The 22,598-nt window shown below is 64.8% G+C and overlaps 1 protein-coding gene across 1 annotated transcript; it reads right to left on the bottom strand.

Moving 5' to 3' along the window:
• Positions 1–4,837: 4,837 nt before the first annotated feature.
• On the bottom strand, positions 4,838–17,325 carry KIAA1755 (KIAA1755 ortholog). Its single transcript, XM_067307601.1, has 14 exons — positions 17,229–17,325; positions 13,416–13,613; positions 11,704–12,913; positions 11,394–11,579; positions 10,693–10,816; positions 10,035–10,128; positions 9,431–9,517; positions 9,229–9,345; positions 9,011–9,109; positions 8,505–8,653; positions 7,458–7,596; positions 7,011–7,133; positions 6,038–6,229; positions 4,838–5,954 (listed from the first exon to the last, which is right to left on the bottom strand). Exons 1-14 carry the CDS (start codon positions 17,229–17,231, stop codon positions 5,172–5,174), a joined length of 3,504 nt encoding a protein of 1,167 aa, XP_067163702.1. The 5' UTR covers positions 17,232–17,325; the 3' UTR covers positions 4,838–5,171.
• Positions 17,326–22,598: the final 5,273 nt, after the last annotated feature.

The following is a 22,598-nucleotide window of genomic DNA, read 5'->3' as shown; positions in this document are numbered from 1 at the left end:
CACTTGCCTTTCTGGAAAGGTTATAGCTTAATTGGTCAGGCTGAGAGTCATAAATCAGGTGCTGAGGGATCAGGGTAGATAAGAAAATTTTTGCAGAACGTTGCAAAAACACTTTTTGGCGGGATCCCTCCAGCTGGGCCCATGCGGTTTGGGGGCGCCGAGGGCGAGCGGGACAGCGAGAGCCCAGAGCCCCCGGCGGAGCCGAGGAGCAGGAAATTCGCCGTTCTGCCGTCGGTTAATCTCAGGATTTTCAAAATATTTCTGTTCTTTCGGAAAATGGAAAACAACAGGAAATTTATTGTTTATTTTATTCAGAAGAAAAGACTTCAACTGTATTTTGAAATGTTATTTATTCTATTTCTCCATAGGAAGTGCTATTCCCCTTCAACATAAAAAACAAAAGTAAAAAAAAAACCCCTTTTTCGTACCAGCAGACGGCAGCGAAGAAGGGAGGCGAAGTCTCCCAGTGGGGCCGAGCACGGCTCGTACCCCTCAAACGCAGCGTGTGCTCGGTGCGCTGCCCCCCCGGCGGCTTCGGAAAGGTGCCGCCCGGCCGGTGGCACGGGGCGAAACCCTGGGCTGCGACGGTCCGGCTCGGCCTCTTCCCCAGGGATTTCTGCAGATTCCCCCGGCGCGACGCTGCGTGTGCCACCGCCATCCGGCAGCGCCGAGACGGGAGTGTTTTACTTCCCGAGACGTCTGCTCCTGGCAGCGCTAGCAGAGCGTGGCGGAGCATCGGCCGCGGGGAAGGGGACGCGCGTCGCATCCTCCCGGCACCATCTCCGTTAGGGACAACGGAGCTGGCGCCAGGCGGCATTTCGGAGCCGGGCCAGGGCACCGTCCCTGCAGACCGCGGGCGAGACCCAGCGCCCCGGCAGGGCTCGGCTCCCACGTGCTGCCTGCCAGCGGAGGCAGGAGACGCCGGCTGATGCCACTGTACCGCCACGTGCATCCAAGCGTCCGTCTGAGCCTGCGCTGGTGCCGCCCGGGCTGCAAAGCGGGAAACAACCGAGCGTCCGTCAGCCCCGAAACAAAATCCTCAGTGCTGCATAGACAACTGCACAGCCCCGCGTGAGCCCATCCGGATGCGACCCGTGCTGTGCACCCGGGCCAGTGCACAAGGGCTGCAGGGAGGCTGGGAGCCCTCGGGGAGGTGCCTGCGGGGCGGCGGGCTTTTCTGCTGCTTTTCTGCTGCTTTTCTGCTGTATTTGCTGTTTTTCCATGGGAAAGCATGTGCACGGCACGCTGCATCCCCGCTCCCAGGTGTCGGTCCCGGTGTGCCCCTCGCCACCTCTGCGGTGCCCGGCACTAACGCTGTGCTCCAGGGCAAAGCAGCAAGTGGCTTTTCTCCTTTCCCCTTTCCCGGCCCGGATTTGTGCAGAATTTGTCATTCGCGAGGACAAACTGCGGTGAGCGCCCCGACGCCTCCCCAGAGCGGCTCATCACTGCCACACGTCCGCAGCACGGTCCCTCGCGTGGCACCAGGAGCCAGAGCTGGCTGGGACCGAGCACCTTGCACCACAGTGCCAGCCCCAGGGAGCCTCCCAGCTCCAGGGGCCGGGGAGCCGGTCGCTGCGGGACACTGCCGTGCTGCTCGGGTGTTTCAGCAGCCTCATGAGCCCTTCGTCTGCCGGCGCCCTGCCAGCGCAGTGGTGCCCGGCCAGCGGCACACAGGGTCCCACTCGTGACAGCACCGGACCAGCGGGGAGCCAGAGGCTCTGAGGCTGCCGCAGGCCGCCAGGGGCTGAGGGTGCTAATGAGCCCTGACGAGCCCCCGCTGGGACCCCCTGCCCTGAAGCCCATTTGGGCTCAGCCCCATGGTGCTGCTGCTGCAGCTGCATCATCCCTGAGCTGCCACCATCCTGCAGTGCTGGTGCTGGGAGGAAGCCTGTGGGACAGCAGGGTCCTTGGCTGCACAGGGGCTGCACCAGGTACGTTGCTGGCTCCGAGAGCAGGATGCTAGAAGCCGGGAGAGAAGCGGGTCACGGCTGCAAGGTGTTTGCTGCTCTTCTTGATAACTATTTCTCCCCTTGTTCTCCCTGGCTGTGTACTGGGGGGTTGGGAGGTGAGTGCGAGTGCTCCAAAAGCTGCTGATGTCCCTGTTGGGGGATGCCTTCCCCACTGCCGCTGCTCCGAGGTCGCAAATCGGAAAGCGACCCTGCTTGCTGGGTGTCCCTGAGCCCCGGCTGTTGGAGTTGCAGCTCCAAGCGTGGTCCAGCCAGGGATGGTGGTGCCGTTCCCTCCCCATATCCCTGGAGCAGATGCAAGACCCTGAATCCCCCCCCGCAGCAGCCGCAGGCAGGGCGTCCCTCCACCCCAGCGAGCGCAGCCCGGCCCTGGCGGGAGCCTCCGGGCACCGTGCCCGTGCCTGGGGCAGCGCGGCGGCAGGGCATCGGCACTGCCCCGGCAGCTGCCTGCCTGTGGCCCCTGCGCCTCCCGGCTCTGCTCAGCTCTTCTCCTCCTCTTCTCCCCAAGCGACGTTCGTGCTGCCCGAGCCTGGTTTCAGGTCTCACATCCGGGTTTTCCGGCTGGTTTCTTGCAGCCTCTTCCAGGCTGGCTGCCCTTCTCCCACCCTTTCCTGGAGGCTGCTGGCAAGGGCAGGACGGGCCGCACTGTTCGGAGCTGGCGTCGGGTCGATTCCGCGGGCTGCAGGACGGGCACGGAGCGCCCGCTGGCTGCAAAACTCGGGTCCAGATGCCAAAATCTCTCCAGGCAAGGTTAAGGGCTGTTGAGAGGCAGAAACTGGCTTTGATCCATGTGTGATGATAATAAAGAACAACAGAATGGATTTTAGTGCTTTTTCAAAGGTCTCCCAGGAAATTGTCTATTTAAACACAAGTAAAATAAATGAAAAATGGTGTGCACCTTTCTCATTTCAATGCGGAGGCTAAAAGAGATGCCGCTTGCCACAGTAAAGCAAAGCGGCAACCTTCCAACGTCGGGCCGTAAAACGCACGGCGCTCCCTCCCCGTTTCCACCCGGTCGTGTATCTAGGTCATCTCGGTACTCTGATCTCGTCTCACCGCTGGAAATAGCATAGGAAAATAGCAAAGCATAAAATATCTTCTGGAGCACTGTAGGTGTTATTCTTATGAACAAGTAAAGTACTTGGGAATCAATAAGAACTTTTACTCGCAGCCACTAGAGAGATTTCATTTCTTGAATTATATGATGGGATAAACGAGATCCCAATCTGGCTGCCACCTTGCGTATCAGCAACTATCTGTTCCCAGCCAGGCTGAAAAGCTCACGGAATTAATTAGAATAATCAATCCCAGAAATGACAAAAGTATTGATTAGCATTTTTGTCTCCTGCGGTCGGGCAGTGCTGTGACTCCAGGAGTATTGCAAAAGCGCTAAAAGGCAGCTCCAGCCAGGGATGGGAGATGCTTATCCAGGGACGCAGCGCGACGCTGCGGCGTCGAGGGGTTTTTGTATGCAAAGGTGGCATCGCCCAAGCGCTTTCGCGTTGTATTACTTTCAATAATAATAATAATCTCATTCCTCTTTTTAGCTCTTGTTTATTTTAAGTGCCAGTTCATTTTTAGTACCTGTTTACTTATTAGTTTCCTGGAAATACTAGGAAAGTGAGAGTGTGCTGGTACGTGCGCGTGTAACGTCGTCGGCTCGGGGCACCGGCGCCGCTGTGCCGACCTGTTCCCGCGGCCGGCTGAGGAGCGGCGTTGCACGGCCCCTCTCCCCGAAACACGGCTTTGACCCGGCTCCCGCCTGCTCGGCCCAAAGCTGCAAGGGGAATTTGACTAGGAGGAAACGCGGTCTTTGCCTGGGAAGATTTAACAGGTATGTGCAGAAAAAAGCTTTCCGGGGACCCCGGCACACGCTGGTACCTGCGTCTCCGCGGCCCTGCCGCCCCTTAAACTTAGTGCAGGACCCGCTGTTTGCACAGTGGCAAATATAACATAAAGAAGGAGGAAAAAGTGACCTGGCTGGCGCGACCTCAGCAAAACCCAGGACGTGGCGGTAATTGGAAAATGGAGCAAAGCCGCCTGGGTTCACTGGAGACGGACCGTGCAACCCTACGCCGATATCTCTCCGTGATGATTATTTTTTAAGCCGAAAGGAATGTGAGAGATTGCGGCTATCTGGATTTCAGAAAAGCAGTGATAAAAGTGCTACTGAGGAAATCGGTATTTAAGCTGGCAGAGATGGAGTTTAGGAGAACTGTGAGCAGAGGGTGGTAAGCGAGCAGGGCTGCGGGGGGAGCCAGAGGCTGGCGAGGATGGGGCAGCTCCGCGGGGAGCGGCCGCAGACCGGCTCCGTTAACATTGCCGCTGACGACCCCGGCCGACGCGGGAGCGGGCGGCGCCAGGCCAGCTGCGCGAGGAGGGATCTGCCGAGCCCGGGCTGCTTAACCCGGCACCCTCCGAGGTGCGACGGGGTGCCGGCATGCAAACTGGAGGGAGCGATTTGTCCAGCCCTGAGAAGAGGGAAGAGGGGCTGGTGGTGTGCGATCCGGTAGGGAATCGCAGGAAGGGTGACGCAGAGGGATGCAGCCCCCTGCACCCCACTGTGCTCGTGCACCCCATGTGCCCCGCGGCGGGGTGCAGAGCGCTGGCGGTGCCAGGCTGCACCCCGGGTAGGGTCGCTGCTTCTCCCGCTCGGAGGGGCCGTGCCGGACCGCAGGGCATCCCCGGAGCGGGCCGGGGGGGGGGTGGTGCTGCCGGGCTCGCCGCAGGACAGCGCTTCCCCTTTTGCTCCGCCAGGACCGCTCCGAGCGCTCGGCTCCAGGTTTATTACCATTAACACGGTTAGTCCCAGGCTAAGGAACGCGCACAAACGGGACGCCTGCCGCCGGCGGCGCTTGGGCAGGGCGGGAGCAAGGCAAATCCGCGCGGGAGAGGAAACCCGGGAGCGGGCGAGGGGCCGCGGGGACGGGGCGGCCACAGCGGCTGCTGTGGCGCTCGCACAGGTAAAGGCACTTTACGTGACGATCGCTACGCGCTTAGTAGGTTATTAATTCGCTCGGCCTCGGGAGGGTCGGGAAATCCGGCCACTGCCATGTCGCAGCGCGCCAAGCGTTCAATACGGAGGGACAATCCAAGGCCGAGCGTTGGGCAGCGGCGCTGGCATCCGGCGCGGGACGTCACGGCGGGTCTGGGCGCCTCCGCAAGACGTCTGCCCCGGGGAGCGACAGCTCCGCGCAGCCGGCTTTACTCGGCGCCTGCCTCGGCCAGGTGCTTCTCCAGGTAAAGGATGTGCGGGGATTTTCCGGAGGGGCAGAGCGGTGCGGTGCCCCGGGGCGACGGCAGAGCGGCCGCCGGGGGCTCCTCGGCGGAGGCATGCGAGTCCGAGTCGTCCGAGGAGAGGCTGCTCTGGCTGGAAACCTGGAAGTACTGGGCGGCTTCTGCCGGCGGAGCCCGTGCGCTGGGACCCGGCTGCTCGGTGCAGCGCATCCGGGCAGGAAGAGCGAGCGGACGCCCCTGAACGGGCCGGCCGAGGTCCCGGGCGACGCTTCCTCCCATTCCCATGCAGGCTCCGCTGTCGGGTTTCGGGAGGGAGCCACCAGCCAGAGGCGGTCCGGCATCCCCGCATTCCCGGGCACCGTCCGGTCTCCGGCTCCCTGGCACCGGGCTGGGAGCATCCTTGCAGACTGGCGCTTCCTTGCCGGGGGCTGCGGAGCGAGAGGGGCCGAAGACGTCTCCCTGCCCGCTGCCGCCGGCGTCCGCACCCCGGGCCTGCCGCAGCTCCGCCAGCATCTCCTCGAGGATCCGCCTGGTCTCCCGGTACCTCTGCCACGCCGCGCTCCACGCTCCCAGCCCGCTGCTGCTCCGCATCGCGCGCACCTGGGCCGTCATCTCCTGCAGCTTCTCCAGGGAGAAGTCCACCGAGAGCTTCTGGAAGGAGCTCTCAAGGCCCCGCAGCGCCTCCAGGTTCCCCGGCTGGCTCTCCCCGCGCTTCCCGCAGCCGGTGCAGTCCAGGCTGAGCCACGTGATCTGGAAAGCAAGGCGAGAGCTGCTGGTTTGGGGTTTTCTCGCCGCTCGCCCAGCGCCCAGTCCGGGGGCGGCCGCGCACCCACCTGGCTGGAGAAGCTGCAGAGCTCTCGCAGCATTTCCAGCTCAGCCCGCCGACGCTCTGCGGCCGCGTGGAAGCTCATCAGCTTGGCCCGGAAAAGGGCCGCAGCCGCCTGGAAGGGGTCTGCCTCGGGAAAAGCGGAGTCCTGGACCTCGGCCGCTTCCTGACACAGAGCCAGCCCGTGGTTGTACCGCGCCTACGGGCACAGCGGGAAGGAAAAAACAGCTGGAAATGTGAGAAGGCTCCAACCCGCTTCCTTGCGGACCTGTTTATTAGGGGTCAGGCTCTCTGCAGGGCTGAGCATTCGCCATCAACAGCAAAGCTACGTTCTCGCTTTGGACGGCAAAACACTTCTGGGCATGTGAGAAGCAGCAAAGAGAACAAGGCTTCTCCAACTCTGCTCCGTCCGGGCTCTGCTCCCCGCACAAAGCGGGTTATTCTGTCCCCAAAGGATTCACCTCGTTTCTTCCTCGGTGCAGTGCACGTAATTAAAGGACCTTCGTATTTAGGGGTACGTGAAGAAAATCTCTGCCACCACCTTCCTGTCTGAGGGATTCCCAGTCTCTGCAGCGCTTCCCCGCGGGAGGAGGGAGCCGGGGTTTGCGAAGGCTGGAGCTTGGGAGCGGTGGGGAACAGCAACCCCAGCCCAAACCACATCAGCGAACAGCGAAACTGTCCCCCATGTAGGAGCGGGGCTGCCCAAAACCTGGTAAACCCCCTGGAAAATCAGCCATGAAAACGGCAGTTTGACCCAGCCAGCTTGGAGGGAACCCAGTTTCACGCGGAAGTCTTGTTCCAAACCAAACCTGGGGAATTTGGGCCGATTGCATCAAGACTTGTAAAGACATTTGCACACTCCTAACTTTGCATGTTCATCTTCCTGCCGAACGCCTGGCAGAGAGCCTGAGCCACGTAACCGCTCTAGCGCTAATGATACCTATGGATAAACACTACAGAAAAGCCTCTTCCAAACATACTGTTGCCTGAGCGAGGAACTCCTTAAACTGCTCGAAGGATTTCTCGAAGCCGTCGGGGCTGCACTCCTGGGCACCCATTTCCTCCAGCCGAGCCGCTGCCTCGCCGTCCAGCCAGCGCCCGAGCTGCGGGAGAAGCGGGAGCAAGGGGGGTTCGCGCGGGAGAAGCGGGAGCGAGCAGGTTCGCGCCAGACCTGCTATTTACAGCCGCGGCTTCCTCGGGAACTCCCCTTCCTTCCCCTGGATTATCTTGATCTGACTTGATTGCGCGCAGTAGCCCCATAATTAAAATCAAAGCTCCAGGCAATCCTGTTATTCTCTGCGTTTCCTTTATCATCAAAAACCTAGGAAACGGGCAGACGATTGCTTCTGCTGTGCTCCCAAGGCTGGATAACTTTAATTTGCTGCATACCGAGAGGGGGCTGGACCGGCCTGTGGCGCCCAGCTCACCTCGCCAAACTCGGCCTCCAGCTCCCTGGTCTTCCGGAGGAACTCCAGGCGCTCCAGGCAGCTGTTGGATTTGGACACCAGGTCGTGGACATCCTCCTCCAGCTGGTTGTAGAGCCCCTCAGCCGCCTCCAGGCTGGTCCTGGGAGGAGACGCGGTCACTAACCCCGCAGGAAGCGGTACGGCGCAGGGAGGACGCCGCAGCCGATGGGCGGCCATGCCGAGCAGGAGCAGCTCGCGGGCGGCACGCTGAGGCCCTGCGCACCGGCTGTGCCGCAAGGGCGCAGGCAGGGGTCTGCAAATGTCCCCGCGCCACCGGGAGAGCTGGAAGTAAGGGACCGCGGGACAGGGAAGTGTTTGCTGGCAGCACGGCCTGACCCAGCTGAGCGAAGGGAGCAGAAGGATTATTGCTGCTGGCGTGCAGCGCCAGACCTGTGCGGCAGCGCCAGATGCGCGTGACATCATGGGACACAGGCAGCATCACCGGACATGTGCAATATTGCAGGATATGTGCGGCATCACCGGACACATGCAACATTGCGGGACAAGCAGCATCGTGGGACACGTGCAGCATTGCAGGATGTGCAATATTGCAGGATATGTGCAGCATCAGACACGTGCAACATTGTGGGACACAAGCAGCACTGTGGGACACGTGCAGCATCGCTGGCTGTGCGTGGGCAGCATCGCGGGCATGCACGGCCTTGATGAATGTGCACAGCATCGCGGGACACGCGCGGCACTGCCGGCCGGCCGGGTGCAGCATCGCCAGGGCCTGGCCCCATCTAGTGGCTTCGCTGAGACAACCCTGCCGGGCTCGCTGCAGGCCTGGCCGAGCAGCCCCAAGCCGCTCGGAGCGGGGAGACCCTCCGGTGGGACCTGCACCCTCCCCGGCGCGACGGTGGGGAGCGCTGCAGCTGCCCGCAACGGGCCGCAAGGGATGCAAGCCCCGGCGCTCGGAGGAAGTGCTGGAGCACCCGGGCAGCGGGGAGACCGGCTTCACGGGCCGGCGGGGGCGCGTGGACTCCGTCCCCCCCACCCTGGCGCTACCTGACGTGGGGCGAGGCGCCGAGGCGGGCGGCCTCCCTGCGCAGCCGGGCGAGCACGGCGCCGCCGTCGCGCTGCAGGCCGACGAGCTGCGGGTCGCTCAGCACCCTCCGCATCAGCTCCTTGTGCCGGGCAATGCAGGCGGCCGCCTCCTGCGGGGGACAGACACCGTCTCGCCTCACCGTGCCGCTCCAGCAGACGGCACCGAGGCAGCCCCGGGCACCGGGAGCATCCGAGCTGGAAGCCTTTGCTCCTCGACTTTGGAGAAATGGGGTGAAATGGTGCTGCGTGTTGGATGGTGCATGGACTCCGGGGTGAGCCGAGCCCGGTGCAATCGGCACCGCTCGCCCGCCGGGGAAAGCGGCCCCGGGGCAAGGTCCAGCAGCTGCTGAGACCGGCAGAGCCATGCTCAGCTCTGCCCCAGGCCGAGGGGGCTTGGGAGCACACGGGGAGCGGGCACGGGGCTGGGATGCACCACGCGCCCCCCCGGCCGGGCGGCTCCCCGTTACCTGCAGCCCCGCCGGGCCGTCAGCTTGGCGCAGCTCCCGGATGCAGCTCCGCAGCAGCTCCGACGCCCGCCGCAGGCTGGCGGTGAAGGGGTGCAGCTTCTGCGGGGAGACGGGGGTCAGCGGGGCCGGGCAGAGGGACGGGGGCGCGGAGGAGAAGCAAAGCCCCTTTGCACCGCGGGGCGGGGGGGGGGGAAACGCGAGGGCGCAGCCGAAGGCACCTGGAAGAATTGCACCCACTCGCTGTGGCAGTAGGGGAAGGTGCCGTCCAGCTCTCGGGTCAGCTGGGAGCTGTCGACGTAGCGGCCCAGCGCCTTCAGCGACGGCAGGGTCTCCACCTGCGGGGACGCGGCTCGTGAGCGCCGCCGGCCGCAGCACCCCCCCCCTCCACTAAACGACCCTGCCTCGTCAGCCGGCGCTCACCTGCACGCCGGGCAGCTTCTCGCGCTGCGCGAGCAGCTCCTTCTCGGCCAGCAGCAGCACCGCGTGGACGGAGCCGGGCGCCAGGCTCTGCGGGAGGCGGAGGAGCGTCACCGCGGCAAACCCGGCCCGTCGGCGCCGCCGCCGGCTCATTGGGAGGGAAAAGGGGGGGACGGGGAGAGCAGCTCGCTCGGGGCTTCGCACGCTGCCCGGGACTGCGTGCAGCCCCCTGCTCAGGGCTGAGCTTTCACAGCAGCTTTGGGAAGAGAGCGGCAGCCGTTTAAGCACTGCCAGTCCCAGAGGGAGCCAGGAGACAAGGCTGGCGGCGGGGGCAAAAGCAGCAAGAGATATGTGGTTTTTTCTAGATAAATATGTTGTGATGCAGCAGCAGGCAGCTGCGATTTGTCTCAATAAATCCGCGCTGCCATGCTCAGGGGTAAAATCCGTGAGCAAGATAAAAATCGTGGCCGTGGGCGCCAGAGGGCAAGGGGCTGCAGGGAAGGTGCTCCGTGCGGCAGGGAAGCATCCATGGGCGTCCCAGGATGGCGCTGCTCCCGCGGCCATGAGCAGAGCCCCGCGAGGGCTCCGGCACGCGGCCGCCGCGCACCTGCACGGATTGGAGCGCCGCGAACAGGACGGGAGAGGGCGGCTGCTGCCTCGCGTCCACGACGACCGTCAGCCCGCCGTCCGGCGCGTCCTTCCTGGCAGACGGAAACAAATGCAGTGACAAGGAGGAAAGCGCCTTGATGGGAGGCGGCACGTGAGCCTGCTCCCGCCCGGCAGCTCCCTCCCTCCCTCCTCTCTGGACTGGCGGTGGTAACGCAGGACGGCGATGCCCTCGTCCCCGTGGGAAACCGAGGCTGGAGGAGACGCTCCCCATCCAGTACCCCAAGCCTTGATGGAGGCACCGCAGCGGGTCCTCACCCGCCATGGGGCGGCTGCCCAAACCAGCGTGCCGAGGGTGCTCCAGCTGGGGCGTGCGGGAGGTGTGCACAGCGCACGGGCCGGGATGTGCCCGAGCCAGGATGTGCCCAAGCCAGAGCATGCAGGATGTGCCCAAGCTGGCATAGGCTGGGATGTGCCCAAGCTGGAGTGTGCAGGATGTGCCCAAAATGGGATGTGCCCAAGCTGGAGCATGCAGGATGTGCCCAAGCCGGGATGTGCGTGGGATGCTGGGCATCCCTCTCCAGGCATCCCTCGCTGCCCGGGACGCTGAGCCGGGAGGCAGCTGGGGCAGGACCCCCCCGGCAGCTCCCTGGCCCTACCTGGGGATGGAGCAGAGGTAGAGGACGAGTCGCGCCAGCTCGCCGGCAGAGCACCACGCAGCTGTCCAGGCGCTGCCGCTGGTGCTCACCTGGAGCAGGGCCCGGCCCAGCTTGTCGGTGCTCCCTGCGGAGAAAGGCAGGCGCCGAGTGACAGTGACCGGCCCCGGCCCCGTGCAAGGGGTCTCCCGCCCAACCCGCCTTAATACGCTGCAGCTGCGGCCGGCGCGAGCGTCGCGGCTGCCGGTTTCCAGCCCCCTCCCAGCCCCCCCCAGCGGGGCGAGAGCAGCCCGCGGGGGCTCTCGGGGCTCACGCGTGCCGGGAAATGCCAGGGCTGGCTGCTGGGGATGTTTTCCCTGGAAAAAAGATGGTTTTGGCACAGTTCTTGGGAAAAGAAATCGACTAAATGTTTGGTATTTGGCGGCGACGAGCTGCAAAGCTCCGTTTCGGAGGAACGGTGTAGGAGGGCTCGTGCGGCTGAGCGCACAGCCCGCGTCGGCCGCGCGCAGCATCAGCCGTGGCAGGGGGGGTTCCCAATTTTTTTTTGCCCAGTTGACTGAACATTTTCCATGTAGGGGCTTTCTGGATTCTAGCGCAGCCCGGAACCCTTCCTCGCAGGGAACCGTCTCCCGCAGAAAGGTGTTTTACTTCCCAAGGCCTCCGCGGAGGAGGGTGCGCGCGAGGGGCGCGGGCGCCGGCGGTACCTGGCAGACACACGACGCCGGAGCGCAGCAGCCCCGTGTGCAGGTCACTCCAGGCCGGCGGTCGTGGGGCGCCCGGCTCGGCACACCGGGGCTCCCGGCCCACGGCGGGCGCGCGGGGGCCGTTGGCACCGCTGGCGCGTTGCAGGGACCCGTCGTCCGCGGGGGCGCCGGCCGCCCCATCCGGACCTGCCCACGAGAAGACGAGGCAGAGATGAGCTGGCGAAGTGGAAAAGGGCAGAGAAATGCAAAAAAAGGGCGTTTTGAGCAGCCCGCAAAGCGGCGCTCCGGCCCCGGCGCACGGCGCCGCTACCTTTCCCGGTGGGTTTCGCTCTGCTCATCCTGGGAGAGTAAATAGCCGACATCTTCTTCCAGGGCCCCTCGTGGTGGCCGGCGGCTCGGTCCCCGGCGGAGCCGTCCCCGGGCGACGCCGCGTGCCGCTGGCCCTTCAGGAAGGAGAACTTGTGGCTGGAGCCTGTCACCTCCGAGCGAGCCGGGGGCTCGAGCAGCCCGAGGCCGCCGGCCGCCACGTGCGGGCAGCGGGAGGGGAGCGCGGGGCTGCCGCCGGGGCCGGACCCCCGCTGCCGCCACCGCTGCTGCTGCTGCTGCTGCGCCAGGCTCTTGCCGGCGGCCGGGATTGGCACGTGGCCGGCGCCGTCAGGCTCCTCCAGGATGGCTGCCATGAGCCCGGGGCCGAAGCTCACAGGGTTTTGCAGGGCAGCCAGGTAGGAGTCGCGGTAGCGGCAGCGGGGGCCGTGGCGCCCGGGGTCCCCAGCGAGCCTCGTCCCCAGGCAGGGCGCGCAGGGAGCCCGCGAGCCCCCGGCTCGGCGAGCGGGCGGCAGGGCTGGCGCCGGCAGACCCAGCTTCTCCTCGGACGGCTCCAGCAGGTCCACGTACTCCCCCTCCAGGTTCCGGCTGACGATCTCGCGCAGGCTGGGCACGGCGAGCGCGGCCGCCTTGCTCCGCGGCCCCAGCTGGTCCACCTTGATCAGTCCTGGGTATTTTCCCTGGTCGGGCTTGCGAGAGGCATCTTTGCAGCCCGGGACGGAGCCCGCGACGTTGCTGTAGGGCCCCGGCGGCGCCGGCTCCGCGGTGCAGGACGCTCCCGCGGTGCAGGACGCCGGTGCCGGGGTGCAGCCGGGCCCCGCGTCGGGCTTGTCGACGAACTCCGGCATGGCGATGCTGCTCCAGGGCAGCGGGGCGATGCCGTCCTCGGTGGCCACCAGGCAGGTGCGCAGCGGGGCGCCGCCGCCGCGCTGCCGGTTGATCTCCTCCAGCCACTCGTGGGTGAAGAGCAGCGCGTAGGCGGCCTCGGGGACGGGCGTCCGCCGCACCGCGCGCAGGTCGCCGGAGAGGTGCTTGAGGGTGAGGCGAGCCGCGCGCTCCTCGCCGGGCTCGGCCTGCAGGTAGAAGTCGCCCGAGCGCAGCAGGAGGGGGTTGAGCGGCGCCAGGTGGACAACCACCTTCTCGCGGAGACACAAGGGCCAGCCTTCGTGGAGGAAGACGCAGTTGAAGTAGGGAGCCTGGCAGGGAGCAAGGACGCAGCGTGGGCGAGCGTCCCGCCAGCTCCCTGGCCGCTCTCGCCGCCCGGCTCCGCAGGACGCAGCAGCACGTTGGCACCCTGGACGGGGACCCGGAGAGCCTGGAGACCCAACGGCGACAACCCTGACGCTGTGCCAGCGTGGGTCTGGCCCCCTCCCCCCGGCCCACGGACGGCCACGGCAGGAGGCCGCCGGCCGCACACTCCCCGGATGCTCCCGTGGGGCGAAACCCTTCCCGGGAGGGAGCGGAGGTGTGGGAATCCCGCCTGGCCTCGGCTCAGCTCCCCGAGAGCCGGGCATGCCCCGGGCTCCGCGTTGGGAAGCCAAACCGCTCGGCTGCTCCGCGGCGCGCGGGGCACCGGGGCCATGCAGAACATCCCGCTTTAGGGCAGAACGTCCCGCTTTAGGGCAAAACGCCGTGCTTTAGGGCAAAACCCCCCCGGGGCCCAGGAGCGGGGCGCGGGGCGACGGCCGGGGAGCTTACGCAGGCTGCCTGCCGCACGTGCTCGAAGAGGCGCTTGGCCGGGATGAGGAAGTCGAGGAGGCAGCAGAGCCCGTCCCCCTGGTATCTGGTCTCCAGGAGGCGAAACACCTGGCCGAGCACCGTGGGCGCCGTGGCTTCGAACGGTGGGTACAGGGCTCGGAGGGCGCTCTGCACCGCCGCGTCGAGGGACCGGGCGTCCTGCGGGAGGGAGGAGAGCGGCGCTGGGGGGGGGCGGCACCCGGACACGGGGCGTCCTGGACCCGCCGCCCCGACGGACGTCGGCCCGGTGCTACGGAAAGGTGGCCCGCGCTCGTTAGGTTTGGCTGAGATTTAACGAGGTTGAACGATCAGCTCCAAATGCCGCCTGCCCCCCGTCCGGGAGAGCTGGTAATGGGGGAGACGGGGAGCAGCAGCAGCAAAGGGTTAAGCGGAGCCGGGCGCCGCGCTGTGCCGCGCTCGCAGCTCGCCGGAGGAATGTGGCGGTCGGAGGGGGACGGGGAGGAAGGACGAACATCTGAAGACGGAGCGGGTGTTTCGATTCAGACTCATTGCTGAATGTGATTAACCTGAAATTAATCATGAGAGCGTTTTCTGGGAAACATTCTGCTGACTCTGAGCCGCATCCCGCCGCAAAGCCGGGCTTTCCAAGGCAGGCAAGAAAGCCTGGGTTTGCACCACGCATAACCTCGTATTTCTGAGTTTGCTCTTCCAGCTTTGCAGAAGACATTAATTACTTAGACCTTGTTTCCAGGCTCATGTTGACCTCACCGACGTAGCTGATCCATGGAAGGAAGCAATCACACAGTTCATATTAAATTCAGCTGCGTTGCAGACAGCACAAGGGTGAATATCAACATGGGTGTCAAAGAGAAAAGCAGAGCGCCGAGCGGGAGAGGCAGAGACGTCTTCAAGTCTCGGGGGTATTTCTGCATGAGAGGCCCAAATAAATGACAAAATCAGCCGCAGCCGCAGCGCTGCAGGCAGGGGCCTGACCGGCAGCCTGGCGCCCTGCGGCGGCTGCGACGGTGGCTGCGATGGTGGCAACGCCGCTGCCCGTGCAAACGCGGGTCTGCGCGCACGATGCTGGGGCAGCCGCAGGATCAGCCCTTGGAAGCTGCCACGTCCGGGCGCTTTTCCCTCCTTCTCCTGCACGACGGGCGCTGGATGTTATCCCCGCTCGGTCGCTAGCTGCCAAGGCGTCTCCGCAGCCCCCAGCCGGGGCTCAGGCGCCAGCTTTCACCGCGGAGGAATCCCGGCGCCCACACGGCAGCCGGGAGAGGCGGCAGCGCCGGGACCATCCTCCGCCCGCGGCGCCAGCTGCCTCGACGGCGCCGTCCCGCTCCTCGGCGCTCCGGACGTTCAGTGGGATTAACCGAAGGTGGGAATTAGTTTCAGGCAGCTAATCCCTGGTCTGGTCCCATTGAGAAACAACGCGGCCTTGGTTAATTCAGCTTAATTAGCTTTAATGCGCTTTAGCTAAAGCACTTTGCAGTCATGCTTTGGTTAATTCTTCCTGACTTTTTCTCAGCGTTTCCGCCCAGAAGACTCCTGCTGTTGGGCCTGGAAGGTGAGGCCAGAGGGCCCAAGCAGAGCAGGTCCCTGCCGCTTCTCGCTGCCCCCATCTGCAAGCCTGTCCCCTGCAGAGCTGCTCTTACACGAGCTCCTTAGCCGCCGGTTTTCTCACGCTTGCTCTATTTTGCATGACAGGGAGGGGTGGGGGACCCCGCTGCCAGGGCAAATCCCACTGCTCCGCTCCGCCTTGCTGCCTGTCCCCATGCCTGGGGCTCCCAGCGGACCCGGGGCTGCCTCGGCCCCGCTGGGCATCGCTCCTTCCCGGCTGCGTGGAGACGCCGGCGAAGCCCCCGCATCCACACCGGCCGGGGCGCTCACTCCGGCTCCCGCACTGCTGCGAGCGCCAGCGCTGCGGCCCGGAGCCCGGAGCCGCCTCGCAGCGCCCTGGCACGGCCCCAGGGCAGCTCTTGGAAACCCAACCGAGCTCTTCCCGGCTGAGCTCATCTGCTGCTGACAAAAAAAGACGGGGAAAAAAAGGAAACAGGAAAAGCAGCAGAATGCCCCTGCTGCGCAGGCTTCAGGGCTCGTCCCGCTGAAGGCGGCGGCACCGGGCCGGGGCCGGGGCTGGAGCCGGGAGGGCAGCCCAGACCCCCTGCCCTGGGCGTGCCCGGGCCGGTCCCTGCTCCGTCTCGGAAGTGAAGGAGAAGCGCCTGCGGCAGGGAGACATGCACTCGCAGCAGCCCTGGCCCCGGGGCAGCATCTGCCTCCGGCTTCCTCCCACCCAGCTCTCCTCTCCTCTCCCTCCCGCGCCCCGAAGGTCGGCAGCGTTTTCCCAGCGCCGGCTGCCTGCCCCGTGCCCCACGCCGCCCCGCGCCCCGGCGGCCGGTCCTTGCCCCACAGCGCCCCAAGGACCGGGTGGGTGCGGGAGGCTCCGGTGGCTCCGAACCGCCTTGGAGACAGAGGGTAAAAACCCGCCTTTGGAAGCCACCAGTGGCTTTGCCAGCTGGGATAAACTCTAAGTATCTGAGAAAGGGAGAAACGCTGCTGGGAGGGAGGAGACAAACATCTTCCAAATCACTAACAACACCATCCAACAGGAAACGGTCTCGGCAGAGGACAGATCATCTCCATAAATACATGCACTTTCCTGCGAATGGAACAAAACCGCCCAGAACTTCATAAAGCAGCGGGGCCTGCTCGAGCCAAAGTCAGAACAAAACTGTCGACTGATGGAGGCACCAGATACAGATTTGGTTATGCTGAAGAACATTTTGGCCTAGAATGCCTAAAAATGTTTTCACTAAGCGCCACAAAGCACCTCGTCCCGGGGAGAAGTTTTGGGGGCAAACGCAGCGCAGCAGCGTTGCGTCAGCGTGGGACGCCAAGGCGAGACTGACCAGAGAGAGATTAGAAATCAAAAAGAAACCAATTAGCCTGCTTCCCTTCGCTGGTTTAAATGAAATGCAAAAACGAAACAAAAGGCATTAGGGAGCATAAGGAGATTTACATTTGCAAAGCTATTTCCATTTTAATAAGCCAAAGTGCTGTTAAATAGAGATTGATATTTCTCCCCAAATGCCCATATTTTAAAAAGTGGTTTATACCAACAAGAGGAGCTGGGCTTTGGTGTTTCGGCGCAGTAGAGTTGTTTAATGCCTATCCTAACCAAGGGGGTGACTCAGCTCCCTCTCCCCGCTCAGGATGGGAGCACGGCTTGAATGCCGCGACAGGCAGTGAATAACAATTCCTCTCCCTTTTCTGCAGCTTTTACTTCCAGCAAGAGTTTGGCACTGCAGGATCCAAGTTTTAAAGAACAGCCGCAGCATGGAAGAATACAAGGCCGGCGTTCAGCGCGGCGCAGCCCGGGAGCCCAAGGCAACCGAGCAGCCACAATGACAAACGAGACGCGAGCCGAGGAGCGGGCGGACTGAGCACCCCGGCGCGAGAAAGGCAGGCGCGGCTAAGGCAGTAGCACCCCTCCGCTGCACCGAATCCCCCCGCAAAACTTTGCAGGGCAGCTCGAACGACGCCAGGTCGCAGCCCCGCGTGCGTCTCGCCGGATGGCTGCTTGCGACCGCCGCGCTCTTCCTCGCTCCCGGAGCCGAAGCTCTGTCGGGGCAGCGGCGGTGCCCGCAGCAGGCGGCTCTCGCATGGCCGTGGCCACGTCCGGGCAGCGTCGCGCGGCCTCGCCACGTGCAGGTGTGCGGGGTCCGCGGCACAGGTAGCGCCAGGGCCCGGGGCTGGCGCCCACACGGGACGCAGGCGGGGGCACGGTAGGGGCACGAAAGCAGAAGCAGTTACCATGTTCAAGGGGAAGCGGCAGAGGGGCGGGGGAAGGCGGCAGAAGCGCCCCGTCCCTCTTCCTTCCTCGGGGCCGCTCCGCCGCCGCTCTCGGCCGCCGCCGCTCCCGGCCGCCGCCGCCGCCGCCGCTCCTCAGCGCAGTCCCGGCGCCCCGGCGGCGGCCCGGCAGCGCCGAGCACCGGCCCGCGGGGTGCCCCGGCCCCGGCCGCGGCCGCCCGGCCTCTGCCTGCGAGCCTCCATCCCGGCCTGGGAAAGCCGGGCGGGCAGGATCCCTCCCACTCACCCGCGGCTCTCGTTAAGGGAAAAAAAAAAAAAGAAAGAAAAAAAAAGAAAAGACAAAAACAGAAGAAAAAGAGCGAGCCCCGCTGGCGAGGGGGGAGGAGGGGGAGTGGAAAGGGGGAAGGGAAGGGAAGGGAAGGGAAGGGAGGGGGCTGTCTGCAAACACGGCTCCGAGGCGGCCGCGCGGCTCCGGCGGGGCAGCGCGGCCGCTGCCGCCCCCACCGCGGCCTCGCGGCGCCCGGCGCGGGGAGCCCGGCGGGAGCGCGGAGACGCGGCGCCCCGTCGCACGGAGCGGCATTGCTCCAAATCCCGCTCCAGGCTGCAAACGATTATCCTTCACCACACCAGCAAAACTGCAAAACTCCGCGCGCGCGTGTGTCTGTGTCTGTACATTCATGCATGCACGATTTATGTATACATGTGCGTATGCACAACTTAGGGCTGCTTTTCTTCTTTTTGAATATGGGCAAGTGTTGATATGAAACATGAGGGAGTGTTTTGTACTCAAAGCATTTAACAAGTTTGGAGTTTTCATTTGTGAATTGGCCCGGAATGATGTCGCAGGGAAAGTGCCTTGTGGGGCTCTTTGGCATGTTTCAACAATGGAGAGTACCTATTTCAAGGCAGAAAGTATGATTTACTGGCCAGAGGTTGTACAAAAACAATCAGGGCAAAAGCCAAACCCGCAGATGCGGTGCAGCCTGACACGAACGGCTGCTTGGCAGAGCCCTTAATCCCCAGGGCAGGAGCCGGGCACGGAGCCCCTCGGCCGCGCTGCAGGCAAGGGCGCGGGGACGGGCACCGGGCACCGTCGGTGGGAACGGCCGCGGCGTGGGCCGCGAGCTGCTGGCCCCGAGCTGCTGGCTGGGACAGGGCAGTCGTGGTGACGCTTGTCCAGGGATTAGTCAGCGGCTGAAGGACACGCTGTGAAAACAAGCGGAGGCCGGGAGACGGTGCAGCTGGGCTGCTGGCTCGCGCGGAGGGGAGAAACAGCGCGAGGGAGGGCTCTCCGCCTTCGCTTCCCATTTCCTTGGGAGCTTGCAAGAGCTCTTCCTCTGCCGTTACAGGTCACGAATGCTGCAAGGGCTCAGGCTGCAGGCAGCCACAGCACCCCAGCAGCGGGTGCAGGGGGCGGCAGGTCTTGCCCGGGGGCGACGGCAGCCCTGGGCTCCCCATGCCAAGGAGGGCTGAGAGCGGCCGGGGCCCACAGTGCGAGGCATGCCCCAGCGCCGCAGCACTGCCCCAGCACCGCCGCACAGCCTCGGCACAGAGCTGCTGGCACTGCCAACTGCCCGCAGGTCACCCCTTAGCCGAGACACGCCCAGGCCCCCATCAAAGATGCCTGCCTGGGAACCCCGATGCAGACCAGGGCCTGCCGGGCCAGCTCCTCCCTTCCCCACCAGCAGCCAATTGCTCCGTAATTGCATTAGTTCGCATACTCTGCTTCAGGCTTTTTAGGGTTTCTCTGAGTGCAGGGGCAGGAGGGAATGTGATATCATCTCCTGTAGCCTCCTGTTTAATTGCTCAGGTAGCTCTGAAATGCACCTGAGCGCTTGCTCTGGCCCATGCCCCCGCAGGCAGGGAGGGAGCAGTGAGCGGAGCTGGTGGAGGAGGGTGCTGAGCCACGTCTCGCTGGATCTGGGCAGCGGCAGGTAGGATGCTTTGGTGGCCCCAGGGCTGGTGAGCAGGGGAGGAAGGTGCAAAGCCACCCCTGGCTGGGCCCCGCCGTCCCGGGTGTTGCAGAGTGACCTCCCGGGGTGGCTGCAGGCAGCAGCTCCCTGCGGGACCGTGATGTGCCCTGCGTCTGCTGTGCTCGGCTGGGCTGCCCCGTGAGTGCGGCTGCATCCTGCTCTGAATCCCTGCAGCGCCCCAAAGCAGCCCCGTGCACCCTGCAGCAGCGAGGCTTGGAGCAGGGGCATCAGAGACGGCGTCGGCCAGCAGCCAGCAGTGCTGCTGGGGCCCCCGAGCGCCCGGCAGCCCCGGGCCCCTGACCCTGGCGCTCTCCCTCCCTCTGCGCCCGGCCCTGCCCGAGCAGCTGTGCACGTGGCCTTTCCCCTGCCCCTCCGCCGGCACAGAGCCACCATTCACCCCCCCGCCGGGGTCCGCCTGAGGTCACCATTCCTGCATTTTTATTTTGACTTTTCTGCAAAATCGTCCCCCTCTGTCTCCCGCGAGGCTCCCAGACATCACGTCAGGCAGCACGGGGCGGCATGCCGCGGGGAGGGAGCGCTGCGGCCGGTGGGGAGGGCGCCCTGCTGCGGAGCCAGCCTCGTGCCGGGGGCCCGGGATGCCGCTAACGGCTGGTGCAGGCAGCGAGCCCGGCCCCAAGGGCGCTGGTCCCGCACCCGGGGACCTCGGTGTGGTCTCCGCTCCCTGCGGTGCTGTGCAGCCCTTCGGGGAAGCCCGTGCTCCAGCTGAGCTTGCGCCTGGCCGTCGCCTGCGCGGTGACCTCCCCGTGCCTCTGCACCCCCAGGCCCGCTCCGGCGAGGCAGCAGCTGCGTGGTCCTGGCCCCGACCATGCCGCCGGGTCCCTCCAGGAGCGACATTGCTCGTGGCTCGGTCCCGTGCCCGGGGCTCCGTGGCAGAACGATGCTGCTTGCCATGCCCAGCGGGTCTCCTGCTCTGCTTGCCGTGTCCCCAGCCCCGACGGGGAGCCTCCAGTGACAGCCGGGCCCCGGGTCACACCAGGGCCGGCCTCGTCCCGCAGCTGGGAAAACAACAGCGGGAAGGAGCCCCTGTGCTGCCCCCGGCTGTATTTTTAGATGCTGCTGGATCCGCGTTGTCAGACTTGCAGCAGCAGGTGACGGGGGCCGTGCCCGGGTGGGCAGTGCATGGGCACGCACGGGAGCCGGCAGCAGCCACGGGCTCCCCGGCATCTCCGTGCTGCCGACCCATTGCAGGGGTTGGGATGAAGCCCTCTGGAAAGCATGTCTCTGCTCGCCTGCGGGTCCTGCTCAGAGCCCTGCTCCGTTGCCAGCAGGGAATCCACAGGGAAGCCTCTGCCTGGCTGCAGCAGGACTGAGGGTCTCCTGTTCCGAGCTCCCCTGAAACCAGCCAGGTGCCTCCTGCTTTCTTTGCCCGTCTCCTTGGGTTTTCCCCGTGTATTTCCCCATTAAACAGCACGCTTGCCAGACCAGAGATTTGCTCTGCAAACATAAAAGTCGGATAAGCCGCCAGCTCAGCTCGGCACCTCCGGCAGGATCACAGAGCCCTGGCCCTGGGGAATTCCCAGGGCAGATGCGTCTCCGGGGAAACGCATTCCACCAATTCCCCTCTCTGAAGGCTGCTGTGTCTGGATGTCCTCGCTCACAGCCAACGGAGCGATAAACCCTGCTGCGCGGCCCTGCATCCGCAACGGGCATAGGAGCGAGCCCAGCGCCCAGGGAGGACGGCTGCCTGGCATGGGGCAGAGCCGCCCCATGGAGCCCCCGGAGAGCCCGTGCACGCGACGGCAGGATGGTCCGGGCAGGGTGGTTGCATCCCGAAGTGGAAAAGAGTCGTGGGCAGCCCGGGGAGCTGCTCCCGCGATGGCCATGCGCGCGGCCGGAGGGAACGGCTCTGGCCACCCGGCTCCGGCCCTTCCCCGGCAGCCCCGGGGGCTGGCAGCGCAGCCTGGGCAGCGAAGCCCTTTTCCCCCTGCTCAGTCAGGGCAGAATTTCACAACTGGTTTATTGCTGCCATCCCCAGCGCGACGCGCCGGCGGGGCCAGCCCTTGCTATGGGGCGTTAGAAGTGTTTTCAGCTCTTCCTTGACGAACAAAGCTCTGTTCTGTCAGGACTTGTGCTGTGCAAAAGTTTTTCAGTTCAACTTTAAAATTTGCTCAAGCTCAGGTGGGAAACTTTCTGTTTATGCTTCCTCTGTACATTGCTCCCCATGAAATTTCATTTCTCCTCATAAAAGAGGTTCTGGTTCCTTAATGCTTGTCCTAAAGACCTTAAACATTACAAAACCGCCCCGCTTGGATGCAGCGTCACGGACGGGAGGCTTTGGAGCGGCCCGTTCGCACGGAGCAAGACCCGGCAGAGAGCTGACAGCAGGCAGCCGCCAGCTCGGGGGCCGCTGGTGCAGGGCTGTGCTGTAGCCACCTGCTCTGCTCTTGGCTCCCACTTTCCATGGGAAATGAGCCAGGTCCGTGGGCTCCTGCACTGCTGGGGCGTCTCAGCCCATCGCTGTGTCCAGCTGCCCGGGGGCTGTTTGCTGCGGCTCTGATGTGCACTGTTGGCACCAGACCTGCGGGATCCTCTCTGCTTTTTCTGGCAGCTGGTGCCCACAGCAGGCGCGAGCCCGGAGCAGGGCAGGGTGCGGGGCTGCCCTCTCCACCCGCAAGCGGGGCAGTGCTGGCCGTTACGTGCCTCCCCAGAGCACGTGGCGGCAGCAGTTCCGCTCTCCCGAGCAATCATCGCATGGGAATCCCAGTGCATCCCAGTCTTCGCAGCACCAACCCTCCGCGTGCCCAATGCCTCCAGCAATGACAGCTCCCTGCTCGCCCGCTCTCTCCAGGCCCCGCTGGGGCTGCAGCTCTTCTCCAGGCTCCACCAAAGTGCACGGTCACTTCAGGCTGCCGCGGTTGAGCAATAGCTCCATTTCACAAGTGCTTCATTCGGGATGTTGTCTTTGGCAATCAGGGCTTCCCAGGATCCAAAGGCGATATTTGCCTGCCTCAGCCACTGTGGATTTCCTGTGCCCAGTCCCGCTCTGCTTCCAGAAAGGGAAATGAAAGTGACTTGAACTGTTTCTTCTTCCTTCCCCTGCGAGTGCTGAGCCGGGGGTCAGCAGGGCTCTGGGGAAAGCGCAGAGCAGCCTCCGAAGCCCGCACGGAGATGTCCTGCCTGCCCGGCTCGCCCCGGGACTGCGGCGCTGGGGCTGCAGCGGCAGAGGTGCTTCCCCTTTCCTCCGCCTCGCTGCGCCCGGGCCATGCACAGCTCTCGGTATTCCCGAGCCCAAGCGCTGCGACACGGCGGGACCCCCGGACCTCTTACACCTGGGGCCACGGGGTCTCCCCCGGGCACGGCTGCTCGGGGGCAAGGAGAGGAGGATGCTCCTTGATTTCAGTCTCCCTAACGCCCCGTCGTGGTCTCCCAGCCCGGGTCG

This window comes from Apteryx mantelli, chromosome 18, assembly GCF_036417845.1.
Source record: "Apteryx mantelli isolate bAptMan1 chromosome 18, bAptMan1.hap1, whole genome shotgun sequence".
Lineage (NCBI taxonomy): Eukaryota > Metazoa > Chordata > Aves > Apterygiformes > Apterygidae > Apteryx > Apteryx mantelli.
This window is presented reverse-complemented; position numbering and strand designations above follow the sequence as displayed.

Bases quoted from the DNA above. Each gene is read 5' to 3' on its own strand.
- KIAA1755 (XM_067307601.1), bottom strand. The intron at 7,134-7,457 runs GTGAGCTGGGCG...CTTCTCCCGCAG, and splicing joins TGGAGGCCGAGTTTGGCGAG to CTCGGGCGCTGGCTGGACGG. The intron at 5,955-6,037 runs GTGGGTGCGCGG...CTTGCTTTCCAG, and splicing joins TCTGCAGCTTCTCCAGCCAG to ATCACGTGGCTCAGCCTGGA.